The sequence below is a fragment of the Blennius ocellaris genome (assembly GCF_963422515.1).
Source record: "Blennius ocellaris genome assembly, chromosome: 13".
In the NCBI taxonomy this organism is placed as follows: domain Eukaryota; kingdom Metazoa; phylum Chordata; class Actinopteri; order Blenniiformes; family Blenniidae; genus Blennius; species Blennius ocellaris.
Window position 1 is genome coordinate 17,054,615 of NC_137662.1, and position 17,421 is coordinate 17,072,035.

Sequence of the window (17,421 nt, forward strand, 5' to 3'; positions counted from 1 at the left end):
AGGAATGGACCCGGGACAGAGCTGTGGTGGACACCGGAATAAAGAGAAGATGGCCGGGACGTGAAAGATTTTTTTTTTTAATTATAAAAAGACATTTTTAAATACATTACAGTCATTCCAATGTGCTTTTATAGAGAAAATAGAAAACCCCAGCATGTTTGCGACTGTGGAAAGGAAAAACTCCCCCGACGTGAAAGATTGTAACTGAGTGAACTGAGAGTGACCAGGCACGTACGGTGTGGACCATCTCAAAGGTATGTGCAATAATAGTCCAGTGGATGCTACTCAGTGGGAGATGGTGTCAAACGCTGCAATCAGCGTAGACGTTCAGCGTCGGGTCGTTGGTGACTTTGACGAGGGCTTTCTGTGGTGTTCTCGAGGACAGAAACCAAACTGAATCTGCTTGCATTGAAACTGTCAGAGCCAGGTTTCTTATAAATTGGAGTGACAGCAGCATATTGAGGGATGACGGAACACGATCAGAGGTGAGGAAGGGACGGATGACAGTTGCCATCAGAGGTGAGCGGGAGGTGATGCGTGGTTTGGTATTTGGTCAAACTGGTCAGCAGATGATTTGGATACCTGGAGATCTGATTAGATCAGGAACAGCAATATCAAAGTACCAAGTCATAAAGTGATAAGGGTTCACAGTAAAATGTGATAATATATCAGTACATTTAATCTCATATTGCAACGTTTCTCAACATACCATAAAAAAATAATTCAGAGTAGCATAGCATATTTTTACCTTATAGTCTGCTGATGTTACACAACATCCTGCGATGATGTATTACCGCATTAAAATATGATACCAATCCCCGAGTTATGCCCATGGTAGTCATCAGAAAAGAACAGCAAGCATTTTCACTTTAATATCAAAATTTGAATCCCGTAGTATTTCAGGCCGTTGGCTATTTGCTTTTATTTTGTGACAAAAGTGATAAATTGCAAAGGTCAATAATGTTTGCAGGTCAATACAGACGCATAAACGAAAAGCTTATAGAGTCGGATGGAATTTAATAGTACAGAGTCACATACTTTTCTGTTCTCATCCAGAACACAGCTCATCATCATTCAGCTCCACTCAGGCTTTCAAAATCAACCAGACCATCTCCAAACATAAAAGATTACGCTACCTCTCAAACAGCAACACCAGTTCACAGTGTGGAGTGTGTGGGAACATGTCTACCGGCACTGCCAGAGTTGGAGTAAATGCCTCCCCCGTCAGTTTTTTCTTTGGGTCTGGAGCACAGCAAAGCTCCCGGAAGTTCCTCATAGCTTCTCCGTCTGGTTTGCATGAAACGTAGACCAGCCGGCGAATGGCGGGTTGATTTCGTAAAGCTCGGATCACTCGGTAGTGGAGGCCAGCTCGGGCAGGGTTCACCACAGCAGTCAGGCCTCCGCCTGCGGCGCTCAAACAAGACATGAGGCCAGGAAGCACCACCTCCGCCTTCCCGGACAAAAACTCGCAGTTCAGTACGTTGTTCAGGGCTGCGTTGTGTGCAGCGTCTTCCACCGCCTGTTTAACGAGCTCGATGCCGATTATTCTGTCCACTTTGGGGGACGCAGTGATGCCGATGGCGCCTGTGCCACAGCACACGTCCAGAAGTGTCCCGCCGGGCTCAGTGTTTGGGACACACAGGTCTCTCACTGTGCCGTACAGCACCTGAGCAGCCGGCTGGTTCACCTGGAAAAAGGCGTCAGCGGAGATGCGAAACTTGAAGCCCAGCACCTGTGAAACACAAAATGCCTCGGTATCATCCATCTGACAAACAAACAGTGTAAATCACATGAGAAATCGCCTTTACAAACTGCTTGTCCTGTTGCAGTACAAGCTTTGAAATGGTCACATGGCGAAACAAATACTGATTTGAACAGTGGTGTCCAAAGTATTCCTCCCCTGGGGGTATAAGAGGGATTCATGGAGGGGCAGCAAAAGGAAACATTTGCAGATCATCAAGACTTCTTTTCCCTACATTATTGTTTTTAAAGAGCAAAATAAAAAAAAATATGTGAAAGGTTAAAGGAGAACCTAATTCACGGTAAGTGTAATTTGTAATGTACCGGTAAACTATACACTGGACTCTACACACAAGGAGAGTGGTGCTTTATTTTGCCTCAGGATTTTTTTTTTTTTTACAATAGTATCTTATAATGTATAAAAGCAAAAAGTCCAAGCATTTCCTATCAGGGACTCATACTACCTCCTCATATATGTGTGGCTGTCCATACAGGAGCTGGTAGGGGGACTCTTCATGTGTGCAGCGGGTCATGGTGCTCTCCTGGAAGAACAGAGAGTCCAGTTGACAGATCGACCCGGGACCTTGCGTGAAGAACTCCACGAGGTCCGCCTTGTGGGCAGCCACTTCTTCTGGCGTGAGCGTCTGCGGATGGAAGTAGACTATGGCCATGGTGTGGCCTTGTGCGTTGGTCCTCACCGTCACCTCCCTCCAGTGACCCCCTGTGTGGAAGAGCAGGCAGGGCTCCAGCGGGGAGGAGCGGATGAACTCCTGGTAGCACCTGGCCACCAGTTTGTGCTTCTCTGGCATGTTGAGCAAATGGTCTCCACTGACACAAACAATGTTTCTCTCCTTCGCCAAGCCCACGTAAAACCCAACTGTCTTCGGATTCCCGTCCACTCCTCTGTTCACAGAGAAAGAGGACTTGTTGCGGTAGCCCTCTCTGACAGGTGATGGCAGGACAGACAGCACAGGAAAGAGAGGTCTACTTCTGTCACATGAGGGGGAATGAGGAGGGAAATGGGGGTCAAATGAGAGCTGGGACAAGATCTTCTCCTGTTGCTTCTGCTTGAGCTCCAGTTGTTCCTCATAGCTCAGCCTCCACAGAGGGGTGACCACATCAGCCAGCCTCTCCTCCCAGGACCGGCCATCAGACGAGCAGGGGCTCTCGTGACGTTTTCTCCACCTTCTCCTTGGAGGCTTCGGCCGGTCGGCTTGAGACGTGTCCGTGGAGATACACAACAGCCGGCAGGTTTTCCTGGAAGACTTCAGGATGTGACTTGTGACAGAAGGGACTGACCTGCTGCAAGCCGCTGCAAGAGACATGACGGCGGTTGTGGAAATGTGTGGAGATGACAGAGACGCATGCAAACTGTGCTTGAACGATCTTGAAGGAGAGACACACATACACACGCGCGCTTGCGATGACGTCAGATCTTTGAGACGGAGCCCGTCATAACGTCATGTCCGCGCGTCGCGGGGCAGGTAAACATTTCCGCTTCGAGATGGACTCAAACAAGGACGAGGCGGAGCGGTGCATCAAAATCGCTGTAAATGCGCTCAGCAGCAACCAGCCCGACAAAGCGAGGAAGTTTCTGGAGAAGGCGCAGCGGTTGTTTCCCACAGATCAGGCCAGAAGTACGTCGAGTAATCGGCCTCTTTCCTCTTTTTTTTTTTCTCCTCGCGCAGTGGGCCACGGCCGTGAAACCTAATCAGCTAACGCTAGCATTAAGGTCTTAACGTTACACCAGCTGCTCCTCCAAAGGGCTGGTATTTGTAGTTTTTTCCATTTCGCCTATTCATTTCGTCCGTTATTCGCTTAATAATTGCTGGACTGGCCCGGACTTCAAATGTTCTGCTTGTCGCCGTTAGCATCCAGCGTGCTAACCATTAGCCGCGTCTCGTTAAGCAGGTGGAAACACTAGACCCCTCGTCTCCGCTTGTGTCTTTCTTCCAGGCTTGTTGGAGTCCCTAGCACAGAACGGGAAGCCTCCAGACGAGAACGGCAGTCATATAAACGGAGACGGGCCCAGCATGAGGCACCGAGGCGACAGACAGGAGACGGATGCGTCCGCACATGGAGCCTCGGAGTCGGCCAAGTCGTACACCGCGGAGCAGCTGGAGGCCGTCAGAAAGTCAGTCGATCCGGGAGCATTTGGCATATGTTATTGATTCTTCTTCTTCTTCTTCTTCTGTCAAGAAGATGGGATGATGATTCGATTGTCTTAAAAATGTGATACCCAGACCTCCAAGTGGATCTGTCTGAAATGATGTTAGTGACATGTATGGATGCACTTGAGTTGGGTGAAACTCAGCAGGATGAACGGAGTAATATGAGGAAACATCCCAAACTTACTGGTTGAGGCTTTCTGAAGCTGCCTTTTACATAACAATACTGTTGGACCTCTTAGAAATCTTTATCAATATGTATATATACACCTATCAAACTCATAAGTCTGTCCAGCTAACAAATGGGTTAAAAACCAGTCCATCACAGAACAGATCAAATTAGATGCACTGTGGGTCCCTGAGCAAGACCCCCCCCCCAGCTTTTCACTCGAAAGTGGGAATGTTCACCTGAGAAACTAAAAGTTGAACCGCATCCTACCAATGAATGGCAACTACTAGCTAAGATGCGTTATCAAATTGTTTTTTGAACTAAAACATGCTCTCACCGTGTGAGCTATGCTAATGGTGGGTACATACTGCAAACAACAATGTTAAAAGTTATCGTGGTCTGTAGTTCAGTTTGTCATTCAGATGGACTCGTAGATAATCCATGATCACTGCAGAGGCTAAACGTCAGCTCTCCGTCAAGGTAGTATGTCATGAAATAAATGCCTTTTTAAAGTCTCGTACTTTGAGCGAATTTAAATAAGGCTCTTTTTGTTTTTTCACATCATTCTTTCCGTGACCTTGTGAGAGATGGAAGCCCTTTTTTTCACGGACCTGATAAAGAAAAATGTAAAAGATGATTAAAAACTATCTGTGGACCAAATTTTGGATTCATATATCTCCTATACTTCAAAATTCATGTTTGCAGCATTTAAGTTACTCATACTTGTGCATTAATTCACAAATGACTGTTTACAAAACACCCAACTTGTGCAAACTATATTGGTTTGTCTATAGAGTTCAAGCACAGTCAATCCATTAAATGTACTCTAATTGAATGTGATACTTCTGCGACCTTCTATGAATCCTGGTTGCAACATCGCTTCCTGTCACCAGATTTTGTGCATTTCGCAACTTGTGTTTGAATTTGTCCTCTTATTCTCTATTGTGGTGGATTTTTTTTTCTCTCTTTTTTTTTTTATTAATACAGGATAAAGAGCTGTAAGGATTACTACCAAATTCTGGCAGTTGAAAAAACTGCTTCTGAAGAGGATCTCAAAAAGGCTTACAGAAAGCTGGCTTTAAAATTTCATCCTGATAAAAATCACGCTCCTGGAGCCACAGAAGCATTTAAAGGTATATCGGAAGTCACCAATGAGTTGTTTTTTGTTTTTTTTTGGGACTGCATGTAATCAACTATTTGGGGTTTTTTGTGTTTCTTTTGTTTGTTTTTTTAGCTATTGGTAATGCCTACGCTGTTCTGAGCAATGCTGAGAAACGGCGGCAGTACGACCAGTATGGAGAGGAGAGAACACACCCGACCCGACACAGGCAGCACCGGGACTTTGAAGCAGACATTTCACCCGAGGACCTCTTCAATATGTTCTTCGGTGGTGGGTTCCCGTCAAGTAAGTACAGGCCAGGAAATAATCAGCCGCCTTATTCAAGTGTGTTTCCTTGCAATGCATGCTTTCAAAGGCTGTAATGCGCTCTCTGCATTTAACTCCGTAATCCCCTACTGCCTGGTCACTGATTTGGAACGCTTACTGGATTCTTTGACTTCATATGTTAGTTTATTAACTGACCACGACAAGTTCAAGTCGCACCTCTTTGGAAAAAGAAGAGCTCCCGCTGGGCTCCCTCCTGAGTCGCATGGTCTTCACACTCTGCAGAGAGAACACCCACCTCCAACTCCACACTTGAATTTGCCAGTGATGCAAAAATAGTTGTACTATTTCAGATATTGATGGGTCGGATGATAAGAATGAGGTGGGAAATCTTTGTCGTTGAGGGACAATAACAAACTTAACGCACAGTAATTAATTAAAAGGTTCAGCTCGTCCTTCACACATATGGAGAAGTCATCTCTTAAGTTACTGAGAGTAAACGGCTGTCAAAGTCTTCCAAATCCTTGCACCCGTTTGTGAAGGCTGAACAGAGATGCTTGTGCTCGAGAAGATAAAGCCGCAGAACCGGCAGTGGAATCTCTAATGAGAGCCCCATTATCAACCTGGTAGGACGAGTGTAGAAGTCGCTAACAGGGAGACTATTTATAGCAGAATCCTGAAAATAAGGTTGGCAGCATTTCTCGGGATGCCACACACTTCAGACACTCTTTATTGAACTAGTCTGAGCCCAGAGATAATTCACAACAACAATGATGATCTCCTGTTGAGCCACTTGAAGTAGAATTTGCCATTTGAACTGTTTTCTTAACATCCCATTACATTTGTTTCCTTAGTGTGGTCACGATGTGGCTTCATAGCTTAATATCACTGTGGATTTATAAATATCGGTGAAACTTTTTTCTACGTTGCTTTCTCTCCTTCTAGACAATGTACATGTTTACAGAAATGGAAGAATGCACTTTGCGCACCATAATAGACAAGAAAGAAGGGAACAACAAAGAGATGTAAGTTGTGATTTTATGACGTAGTTGTCCTTGATTTCAGCACTTTATTGTGAACTCTTAATGAACACGCTTGTGTTTTTCTTTCCCTGCGCTCAGGGAGGCCTCGCTCTGTTTGTCCAGCTGATGCCCATCTTAATCCTCATCATCGTCTCTGCTCTCAGCCAGATGATGGTCACACAGCCTCCATACAGCCTTAGCTACCGCCCGTAAGTGGCTCACCTCCCACGTTAGAATGATAATGCCCGTGTTGCCCTCCGCGCTAAGGTGCTCTGTCTCTGCAGGTCAGCTGGGCATATTCACAAAAGGCATACGACACACTTGAAGGTGTCTTTCTTTGTGGGGGACCGGTTTAATGAAGAATATTCTGGGAATTCCCTGAAGAGTGTCGAGAGAAGTGTGGAAGAAGACTACATCTCGAACCTCCGAAACAACTGTTGGAAAGAGAAGCAGCAGAGTGAGTTCATTTCACTTCCGAGTTGTTTTTGTTTTTGTTTTTTAAGGATCACTTTGGGTTGTAGTTCAGTGTTGCATGATCACAAGCTGTTTTGTTCATTCAAAGACCTTCACTTTACTGTTTCTAAAGGGGAGGCAAATCAGCAAGTGTATATTTTGAGAAATAAAAATCATTAAAAGGAGCCTATTGTTTATGTTTTTAGCATCTTGCAAATGATGCTTAACCTTGAAAGAAGTCATTTAATAATCGGAATGCATCTGTTTCCTGGCTCAGAATTCTGTGATTTCACCTTCACAGGTCGAATCATTTGAAGTCTGAAGTGCTGATGTGCTCTTGTTCTTGTGCTTTCAGAGGAAGGGTTACTCTATCGTGCTCGTTACTTTGGGGATTCCGAGTTATACCAAAGGGCACAGAGGATGGGGACTCCCAGCTGTTCCAGACTATCTGAGATTCAGATTATACTGGATGGATAGAAAGCACTTGGACACATGGATATGGGTATGTTGGCACAAACCTCACAACATGATCATTACTGCTGCAAAGATTTTTACAAGTAATTTCTTTATTTTATTATTCTTTAACTCACTATGGATCAAACACACTCTCCATCATTTGACTCCAGCTGGCCGGTCTCCAGTTTCTATCCCTTTAAATTAAATGCAGCAAGCACTCTGTTTTATTTTTATCCATTAACTTATGATGGAGCTGACACCAGATAGTTAAGTGTTCCCGTGTTGTCTCTGACGTCTGTTTTCCTCCAAGCACTTTGCTGCACCAAGAGTTCTTTATAGAGCAGACTCTGCTCATAGAGCTGTGTGAAACGTTTCCCCAATGAAAAGTAATCAGAAACTAATCACTGTAATGGATTATCAACTGAAAGCAAAGTTGTTTTTTATTTAATAATACACCGGAAACGACACAAACGTGAGAATGAATAAATTGAGTAATCAAGTAGTTTATATTTATACAGTCAACAGTGAAAAGATAAATCGGCTGTTTTCAAAACACTTATTGGTTAATTCACTAAAATCCCAAATAGTGATCAGTATGAATAATAGCTTTGGCCAAAAAACAGAAATTGTGCTTTGTGCATGTTTCTGTTTTTATCTTTCATGAAAAGGAAGATTGCATCAAGGGCTGTTTGGCTGGAGGATGTAAACCGCAAAAGAAATGCCTAAATTTAACTTTTGAGTTATCTCAAAGTCAGCACTGGAACAGAACTGACAACATGGCATAGCAACACATGAACAGCAACGATCTTTTCTAAAGGTTGAGCTGATTTGACGGGCACAATTGTGAACGACACAATTGCTTCTCGATGTTGTAAAAATCCCGTTAAGTGTGATGAATTAGTGTTGTTGGGTTGAACTGGCCTTGTACGAAGCAGAACTCTCTTTCCTGCCAGTTTGATGCTTTGAGTTGCACTTACATCGTTGGCATTGTCATTTTTTTTTTTTCTTTGCCTCTACTACACTTGCAAGAAATTCCGTGATAATGAAATATTTTGACCCTCCACTTATTGCTTCATCGTAATCGCCTCTCAAATATTGAAAGAGGAAAAATCCATTCCCTCGCATTATGACAAATGACGGCTACACAACTAATGCCGGTGCCTTTTGTTTCCCGTAGGTTCGTCACTACTTGAAACTAATAAGAAGAAATCGGCCTGAGCCCATCTCCAATTTGAGCAAATGTCTGCAGTAATCCAAGAGAATCAAACATGCCTTACATCCAGTGGGCAGCAGACCTCATCAGGGAAATTCTCTGCACCTCCATGTAGATTGACTTCCTGTAGAACTGTGAGAAGCTTTTGCGACGACTGCTGACATCGTAGTGTCTTTACATCAGCGAGAGTCCCACCGGGGAGATCATGGTGGAAACTAGAAACAATTGTCTGTTGGAATGGTGAAACGAGCTGCTGAGATTAGCGACCTCTGTTTCAATCTTCTTTTGTTTTCTTTTGTTTTCCTGAAACATTTTGAGAAACTTCATGGCCTTCTCTTCTCATAGACATATGTCTGAGCCACTCACAAGAAAAGCGTGTAATTTTTATAGTTCTTAACAATGTAAATATTCATTTTACTTTAACAGTGCGGGGTGTATTGGACAGTGAGCAGTAATGTTATGTGGATTTGCTTGTAGCCTGTTGGAATATGGTCATGAAAATTTGTTGCACAAATAAAAGTAAAACATATTTATTAAATTATCAAGCTTAAATTGTATAAAGGATTCTTTAAATTAAATCTATCCTTTGATTGTCTGATGCTTATTTTCTCTTGTACGACACACGAACCGATGAATTTAGATGGAAACCAAGAAAGCGAACTAAATGACTAAAGCCAAAATGCTATTTTTGAGATAAGTTTGATATTTATTGTGTTGCTGCAGAGAAATATGGCTTATTTCTTAAGACTGTGTTCTACACTTCCTTAAAGCTAACTCTCCAAATGGGTTTTCAGTTTGTTGCACATTCATAATGGGCTGAGACAAAATTTTAGAATGGAAAAGCTGATTTAAGATTTTTTGAACATTAACCCTTAAAAAAAAACTATTCTTGTATTGTTCACACTTCCTCCATTCTCAATACAAATGTCTGTTTTGACTTGGTTATAAAACCTTTCAAATTTTGTGGTAGATCATTTACAAAGTAGAACATAAAGCTATCAATAATCAAGTGCTGAAGGAGGATTGGTTGGGTGGGAAAAAACAACCATCAAAACGTTTTTTTTTTTTTCAAATTGACATCACAACCTTTAATAAAAGTCGGCTGAAAACCGATGCAAACTTTATTTTTTTCCTTTCTTCTTTGCATTTTTGCCTTTCGCCGGTGCCTCGTCTTCCTTTCCAGTGGCAGCTTTTATCCGTTTCTTCCCCAAGGGGGTCTTTCCATACCAATTCTGGTTGTAGAAAAAAAAAAAATCAAACAATATAATGATTAAATACAGACCAAGAAAGAAAGATCTTAATAGAAAAGGTTACTAGTTGACCTCTGATAGTTTAACTCATTTTCAGTGCCTATGTGAGTACTATAGTTACTTTGGTGGATGTAGTCAGGTTAAACATTTCTGTCCACAACCAACAATAATTCAGTTTTGGTCTTTTTTTTTTTTTTTTTATAAGGGAAAGTTGAAAGCTGAACGTAAACGTTGGATGTACTTTTAGGGCTTCCTCTTCTTCCTGGAACACGGGGTCAAATTTGGCTAACGGGGCCACAAATTCATGGGCGGTGATCGGTCTCTTGTCCTGCTGTAGGACGCGGCGTTTCGTGATGACGCTCTGGATCACCTTCACCATGTGACCCGGCGTGTAGCCGTCAGAAACCTTGGCCAGAGAGCTGAGGTCCAAGGCCTCCGTCGCTTCACCGCCGTGGTGTCTGATGAGTTGCTTCCACAAGACTGAAGGCAAAAACAAAGAGTCCAAGGTCAAATCACAAACTTCCACAAAACAAAAAAATGACAATCAAATCTGTATTTTGGCGGTATTTTCTGCTTTTACTGTATCTTGAGCCGTAGTCGGGTCTTGGGATGAGGATGATTTTGCTGTACATTTTACACAACGGCTTGATATCGGCACTGAGTGGGTCTTTAGTTGTTCCGATTATCAGGACACGATCCTCTCCTTTGATCAGCTTGAGGCACTTGGGCAAATCTTTCTTCAACCGCTTCGGGTCCAGCTGTTTACAGATTACAAATTCAAAGTGAATTAAGCAAAATGTTTTTAAAATAAAAAATATTTCACTGGGCCCCCCCCCCCCCATTTTGTTCAGGAGTACCTCTTTTTCTTCTTTCGGAACTTTCTTGTAGAACATTTTCTCTGTATCTTCTATCCATATGACCGACGGCTGAAGCAGTCTCGCCACCTGTGTTCAAGATCTATCTGAGTACCACAGTTTCTACTGATAAGCCAAACTGAAATGTTTATTCCCAAGAGGAGCATTCGCTACAGAGGTATCCCGAAATCAGAGCCAAGGCGCATCACACGTGTGAAACTTAACCATACATAGATGCATTTTAACCAGCCACTGTGGAAATAGTAAATAATGTGTTATTTCACTGATGAAGTTGAAAACTCCAATCGACACGTGGAAAAAACTGACGTGAGCTCTACGACTGCAACGAGCTGCACGTTCTCACCTTAAACACCATGTGGAGCATCATGGCGAGGCCACTCTTGCCCGGGTACTTCCCCGCCGTGTTCAGAGGAGACAGATCGAACAGGTTGGCTCCCGTCTCCTGGCACACTGCGTGGACCAACATCTTCTTGCCCACGCCGACGGGCCCTGCCAGCAGGATGGCCTTAATCAGAGGAGCCTTCTCGTGCACAGCCTGAGAGCCTGAAGACGACACACACTTGTCGTTTTCAGAACGTTATGGTTTAATAATGATCTGGATGTGAATTCAATCATTCTCATACCTAAAGTCAAAACGGCGTGAAGAGTCAAGACTTGTCGTACATCTGGCAATGACGGCATGGGTTCGATGTCATTTTGCCTGAGGGTCGTTCCAAGATAGTTATAGTCACCTACAAAGAAGGAATTACAAGAACTCGTATTATGTCATCAGTTCAAAGCTAATCAATAACAGATGAGAAAAAGATCAATGGTCCATATATACACTGTCTTACCCAAGTAGTCCTGCATCCTGACATTATTTGCCTGTTTCAACAAACCCTGTTCCACCAGCTCTTTACACAGAGACTCAAGAGTCCTGGAAGATGTAAACAAATGAGGTTCTCATCACACCCTGCATTTGCATTTTCCAAAACACATTCATGCATCCAGATTCCGTGCCAAAAGATGAGATGCTTTGCTTATACAAGGTGTGCGTGACCTCACCTGTCAGCTGTCAGGTCTTTTTCCTTTTTCTTCTTCTTACCACTCTTTGATCCTTTTTTCTTCTGTAAGAAAATAAAATATGATGTAACTGGGTGACAGCTCAAGGGAATTATTGTAAATTGTACCTGCCATCTTTTTTCTTTTTTTTTTTTTAAATACCTTGGCGTTTGCTTTTGTTTTACTGCCCTTGTCATTATCTATAGAGAGCTTCCATTCAGCGAGCTCTTGTCTCATCTCTTCATCCACCTGGAACGAATGCGGCAGAGGAGTGAGTGCACAAGTGTGCTATGATCTGATTTAAAACGCTTGAACTGCAAAAGTACGCTGGGCTCCAAGAATAAGTCGGGCCTGTAAAATGTTTTCTGCTCGTGAAGCAGCCGCACCTTAACTCGGATTTCTGCTTCCAGGCCCTTTCTCATTTCCTCCTTGAGAAGCTCCACATCGTGTCTTTGGTTGAAGTTCGCAGACTCGTTACGGGTTTGCCAAAAATCTGAAGATGGGTAAAACATTCAAGTTGTCACAGTCAAACGATCACAGTTCACTCGTCTTGGCCAAGAAACCACGTTTTCATGAACGGCATCATGAAGAGTGAAGCACAACAATCTTTTCTGCTGCATTCAGACGTACCTCTGAACGTTTTTTGCTCCACTTCCAAATCTGACAGGAAGGCAGAAGGGAGCATCGTCAACCCTGCCTCCTCTTCCTTTGTCCCCAAAGAAAATTGAAATGGAGGAAAACAGCAGAGACAAATGGAAAATATATTGCACCAGTAGCTTCCCATTCGACACAGCCTTGTTCCTTTACCTTCTTTTCATCGTTCTTCTTGTTCTTCTTCCCTTTTGCCTTCTTGTCTTCTTTTTCTTTGGGTTTACTTTTGGCATCTTCCGCTTCTTTTGCAGTGATTTCTTCCATCAACTACAAGCATATATCAAAAAGTATTTTCTGTGGATGGACTTGACAATGTACAGTGAGATGTACCTTGTAATGGCGGTGTAGTTTTACCTGCTGAGGGTCCTTTTCAACAAAAATGAGGCCAGAGCCCCCATCCTCTTCATCTGGGTAGTCTGGAAACACTCCAGTTCTGTTTCTATTGGCAATAAAAAAGCAGAGGACATCAGCGGTGACACTATCAAGTCCACGATTGGATTCACTTTGTGGGAATATACTTGATGATCATGGCAAAAATCATGAATACAAACCGCACCGGCATTCAAAGAACCACTGACGAATTTGTTCCTTCTTGGTTTCACTCATGTCGCGACCCTCCATCTCCCGTAGTTCTTTTGTGATGGTCACTGCAGATTTCTGGAACAGGTCCTCGTGCGCGTCCCGCTTGAGGCGCGTCGCAACAACGGCGGCATCAGCCGTGACTTCTGCAGGAGACGGCGCCAGATACTTTGGATCCATAGTCTAGGAATATAGTGACCCAGACATGAAGCGGAAGTGAAACACTGTTATGTGCCGCTTTCTGTAAAACAGAACATTTTCCAAAAGAATGCCTCTATTTTTTCTTTTAAACTTGCACTTTTCTTTCACAAGCTTATGCAAATCAAAATTGAACGATACAGGCAAATTCTGTCATTTCTCCTATTATGTATAAAAGAATGTAAACAAAATACACCTCAAGCAAGAATATAATTTAATATGTTATGAAGAAAATTTATCATTATTATTCCTCACCATTCCCAGAAAAATCATTTCCTCTTCTTGGGCAATCTTTGTCCTCTTCCTCTGTATGTATCCCCGCCACATCTGGACATCCCATTTAACCATAAACACGTGAGCATAAGAAATGACTCAAAGCAAAGTAGGATGCGTCTGACATTAAAATGGTATCAACCACCTTCTGAATGCAGGTTGCGGCCATTTCAGTGACTTCCGTGCCCAGCTCCTTCGCCCGGTACATCTTGTTCCACTGTATGCTTCGCTCATTCAACTTTGCTCTCAGGCGACCTTGCCGTGCCCTCTCCGCCACCTGGATGATCTTTGTCGCCTCCTCTGGCTTCATGGCGTTGCTCAGTAGAATCTGCAGACACCAGAAGACAGTCAACAAAACTCTTTCAATGATTTCTGACGATCAGCTAATCTGAGAAACAACAGGAAAAGTATCTGTATGCAACACGAAATGAAGAAAAGCAGTTGAAAAGTGACACATTCCCAGAGTGCGAGTCTCTCACCTCAGAACTTTCAGAAATGTCCACCATTTTAAGAATGTCAGCAAGCATTGTCTTCCGTTCTTGGACTTCTTCGCTGCGTTCATTAAGGAAGAAGTGAGGAATAGGAATCTCGAGGTCAGCCTGATCGATGACAACACATAGACAATCCAAATAGGAGTGAGAGTCGAAACTTCAGAGTGACTTAATTCTGAGCGCAGTCAAGAATAAGACTTACAGGTGTCAGTTTTAGGTCGAAAATAACATCATCCATGTAGTGGTACTCGGAAAACTCCTTTTCAACCATTTCATTCTTCAGCTCTAACACCCTGCCCATCACAGCGTCCAGAACCAGCCGAACAGCTCTTCTCTTCTGAGGGTGCACTATCAAGTCGTAGGCCGTCTCCAGCTGCCTGAAGATTTGGAGGTAGCGCACATAAAGCATGGCCACGCGCTGGAAGAATACCACCCTGTCCCTTTCTGGATGTAAGGGCTCAGCAGGGATCTCTTCCGTCAGCAAGTGGCTCAGCTCGGCCATGGCATCCGTCCACATCTGGTTGTATGTCCTGCAAGAGCGTGAACAAGCTGACCATTAATTCAAGGCTTGTCGTGTGTCACAGTCGGAGGTTGCGATAGCAAACAATGTCCAGTGCAAATATGTGCAATATAGTATTTAAGTAGAGGAAGTATTGTTAAAATACACTCTGACAAAGTAACGTAGAAGTAGAAACTGTTTTTTTTTTTTTTATTGTTGTCTCCAATGCAAACTGAATGTAAAGCAAGTTAAAGAAGTGTGAGTATATAAAGGTTGTGATGTAGTAGTTTACATTATTTGGATTTAAATAAAAGCGTAGAAAGAAATGACAAACATCTTACATGTTTTGGAAGTATTCATGTGCTGTTGGTCAGAAAACAAGCGTTTGACGGTGGTTTTTGTGAGTCTCAAGTCTCAACATGAGAAACCAGACAGTTATTTAAGGTTTTATTCACAAGGCAATGTCATTAGTTACAGTCGCTGTTCTATAGAACATGGGCTGTGATAGAAAGGTTACCTTTGTGACATGTTTTAGCCTCCAGGGAGAACAGAAGGTCTTCTTTTTTCCAAACGTTGGCTTGCTGTAGAGGTTTTTACGCGAGGTCTTAAGTTTACGGTGTCCTGCGCCATAGCAACCGAAACCAGGAAGTTGCGTGTGAAAAATACCGAGCGGTTGGCTCTGACGTCGCAGCGTGACGCCATCTTGGATAGGGCATCCTGCGCCCCCAGTGCATTTATTTCTCCTACGTAGTCCGCCTATAATAATAATTTCCCCGAATTTCCACACATTAAAAATGCCGAAATGCTTTGTATTATGCTGATTTACAAAGACTGACATGAAGTATGGCATATTAACAAATGTTTAAATTAAGAAACAGATTAATTATTCATTTGGATTTATTTCCTTCGATCTCTCTGTCATATTTCTGTTTTTTGTGTGCGTCAATGTAACTATATAATTTAGTTTTAATAATTTCCTTTATAATTTATACACCATTGGAATAACTACAAACATTAAATTGATTGGCCACATTTCATATTCAATATTCCTGTTATCGACACAGCAGTTTATAACTGCCAAGAGATCTCACGGAAAAGCGTGCATATGTAATTAAACTGAAAAAAACACTTGTCAAAAGAGTCAAATACAAATACTGTGAAATCTTGAGCTATTTTGTGTGGTGGAAGACAACTACAATAAATGTTCAAATGTTTAAAATACACTCAATTGTACCTCTGGCTTTGCTTTCTTTAGAAAAAAGATCCATTCAAGAAGCAAAATTCACAATGCATTATTGGAAAAAGGAAAAGTTATGAAAAAATGTGAATGAAGAAAACACAACAAATTATTAAAAAAATAATTTATTATTGTCTGTTTTTCCAAGTACTTAAAGATACAAAACACAAGTTTCAGATGGCAATATTTGCCTATGAAATCATAAGCCATTTCCTGAAAGTTGCAAGTAAAAAAAGTAGCTGCCATGAAAGACTTGAATATGCAGGTAACACACAGACAAAGGCATTCAACTTGTTGTTGTTGGACCATCTTAATGGTGCTTTCTAACATGAATATTAGAATCTTAAACTTCATATAAAGCAGCAGCCTTTATTTGTTAACAGTTTGTGTGGATTCAGTTTGTCAGGGACAGGCAGACTGATTTAGCAGCACTCTTCTATTAGCAGCTCCCCAGAACAGTACAGTTTCCTCTTGATTGCTCTGAAGCCTGTACTCAGCCTCAGAGATGGTGCAGACGTCTGTTGGGGTTTGCTCGTTTTGAACAGCTTCTGAACCTTAGGCCACAGTCCACTGGACTCCAGTCTCAGCACCAGGGTCATGTGGAAAGTGGGCACCAGGGAAGGGTCCACTGCTATTTCATCCACCATGCACAGGGAACCCTGGTCCCCCTTGTCCACATACAGGTCAAGAAGTGCCCCTCTGAGCCCACAGGGCTCACTGATAGCCAAGTGCAGGAGCTCTTGGCTGATATTGTGGAGAAGACAGTCTGGTAGGATGAGTTTGGAGCAACCCAGGAGATGTGCTGCATCGCTGAGGCTGTGTGCGATGGTGGATCCAACCTCAGTTGCCAAGTTCTCCTCCAGTGGGTAAAAGAAGCTGTTGTCCAACTCTGAGAGGGAGAGATCTGCAACAGACCCTGAAACAAAGGACAAGCTCCACTTTACTACCTTGACTCGGGTTATCATGTATTTAACTAAAAGTAGCAAAATGTGATTCTTGCATTAGTTCATATAAAAGGCAGAAGTCACTTACCAGTTTCACTCCTGCAGTACTGATCCATTGTGACCTTCTGGCTGGTTCCCTTAATCTCTGTCAGCTTCTGCAGCAAACTGCTCCAGGACAGCCTCTGGGAGCCCCTGTCCTCCGCTGGGGACGGAGGACAGCTGCCATCCAGAGAATGGTTGCATGGAAAGGACATCTGCAGTTCTTTAAAAGATCCTTTTTTCAAAAGGGGATAAAGTGCGGTGGTGTCCCTTTTTTTTTGACAGTGGATGTCTCCACTGCTGCCTGACAAACTGAAAAACACACCGAGCAACAATGGAACAAAGCGTTAAATAGGCCTGGCGCAAGGCCCCGCCCACTGGATTTCTGGACCAATCAGGCTGTACCTCACGTCCTCGGCGTTCTGCTCTGCCTGGTAACAGTTTCACAGGCTTCGATGGTGGCAAAGGGCAAACTTCAGGGCAAGTTTCACAACACAAACTTCACAAAACAAGTCTCTGCTCGTTTTACTTTGTCAATTATTTGACAATGAGGTGCAAAACTTTAAACTGCCACACAAGTTGCGTTCGCTCGCACCACGCGAGACAATGGGAGGACCAACCCACGCAACTTGGGGGAGAGAAATACTGGAAGGCAAGAAGAAAGCCTGTCGTTATTGACTCTGCTGAGACTGACACGTATTGCACGTAGACCTGGTACTTTTCCGTCAAGCGCAAGAAA

At 43.1% G+C, this 17,421-nt stretch overlaps 4 protein-coding genes across 4 annotated transcripts; 1 reads left to right on the top strand and 3 right to left on the bottom strand.

The window, feature by feature from the left end:
• Positions 1–1,037: 1,037 nt before the first annotated feature.
• Positions 1,038–3,065, bottom strand: trmt2b (tRNA methyltransferase 2 homolog B; the record flags this gene model as incomplete). Its single annotated transcript, XM_080507440.1, has 2 exons — positions 1,038–1,732; positions 2,205–3,065. 2 exons carry the CDS (start codon positions 3,063–3,065, stop codon positions 1,133–1,135), a joined length of 1,461 nt encoding a protein of 486 aa, XP_080363566.1. The 3' UTR covers positions 1,038–1,132.
• Positions 3,066–3,238: 173 nt separating this feature from the next.
• dnajb12a (DnaJ heat shock protein family (Hsp40) member B12a) lies at positions 3,239–9,729 on the top strand. Its single transcript, XM_080507272.1, has 9 exons — positions 3,239–3,377; positions 3,697–3,874; positions 5,065–5,210; positions 5,312–5,482; positions 6,407–6,486; positions 6,583–6,692; positions 6,768–6,940; positions 7,292–7,438; positions 8,570–9,729. Exons 1-8 carry the CDS (start codon positions 3,245–3,247, stop codon positions 7,411–7,413), a joined length of 1,113 nt encoding a protein of 370 aa, XP_080363398.1. The 5' UTR covers positions 3,239–3,244; the 3' UTR covers positions 7,414–7,438; positions 8,570–9,729.
• On the bottom strand, positions 9,727–15,164 carry LOC308138358 (dynein regulatory complex protein 11; the record flags this gene model as incomplete). The annotated part of the gene is made up of 21 exons (XM_080507441.1): positions 9,727–9,837; positions 10,097–10,335; positions 10,436–10,613; positions 10,713–10,799; positions 11,074–11,273; positions 11,354–11,461; positions 11,564–11,646; positions 11,775–11,836; positions 11,934–12,020; positions 12,158–12,264; positions 12,402–12,477; positions 12,579–12,689; positions 12,777–12,861; positions 12,979–13,184; positions 13,455–13,526; positions 13,618–13,800; positions 13,952–14,071; positions 14,166–14,493; positions 14,804–14,825; positions 14,980–15,043; positions 15,129–15,164. 21 exons carry the CDS (start codon positions 15,162–15,164, stop codon positions 9,727–9,729), a joined length of 2,565 nt encoding a protein of 854 aa, XP_080363567.1.
• A 754-nt stretch (positions 15,165–15,918) lies between these two features.
• LOC308138232 (DNA damage-inducible transcript 4 protein-like) lies at positions 15,919–16,897 on the bottom strand (the record flags this gene model as incomplete). The annotated part of the gene is made up of 2 exons (XM_080507274.1): positions 15,919–16,615; positions 16,732–16,897. 2 exons carry the CDS (start codon positions 16,895–16,897, stop codon positions 16,122–16,124), a joined length of 660 nt encoding a protein of 219 aa, XP_080363400.1. The 3' UTR covers positions 15,919–16,121.
• Positions 16,898–17,421: the final 524 nt, after the last annotated feature.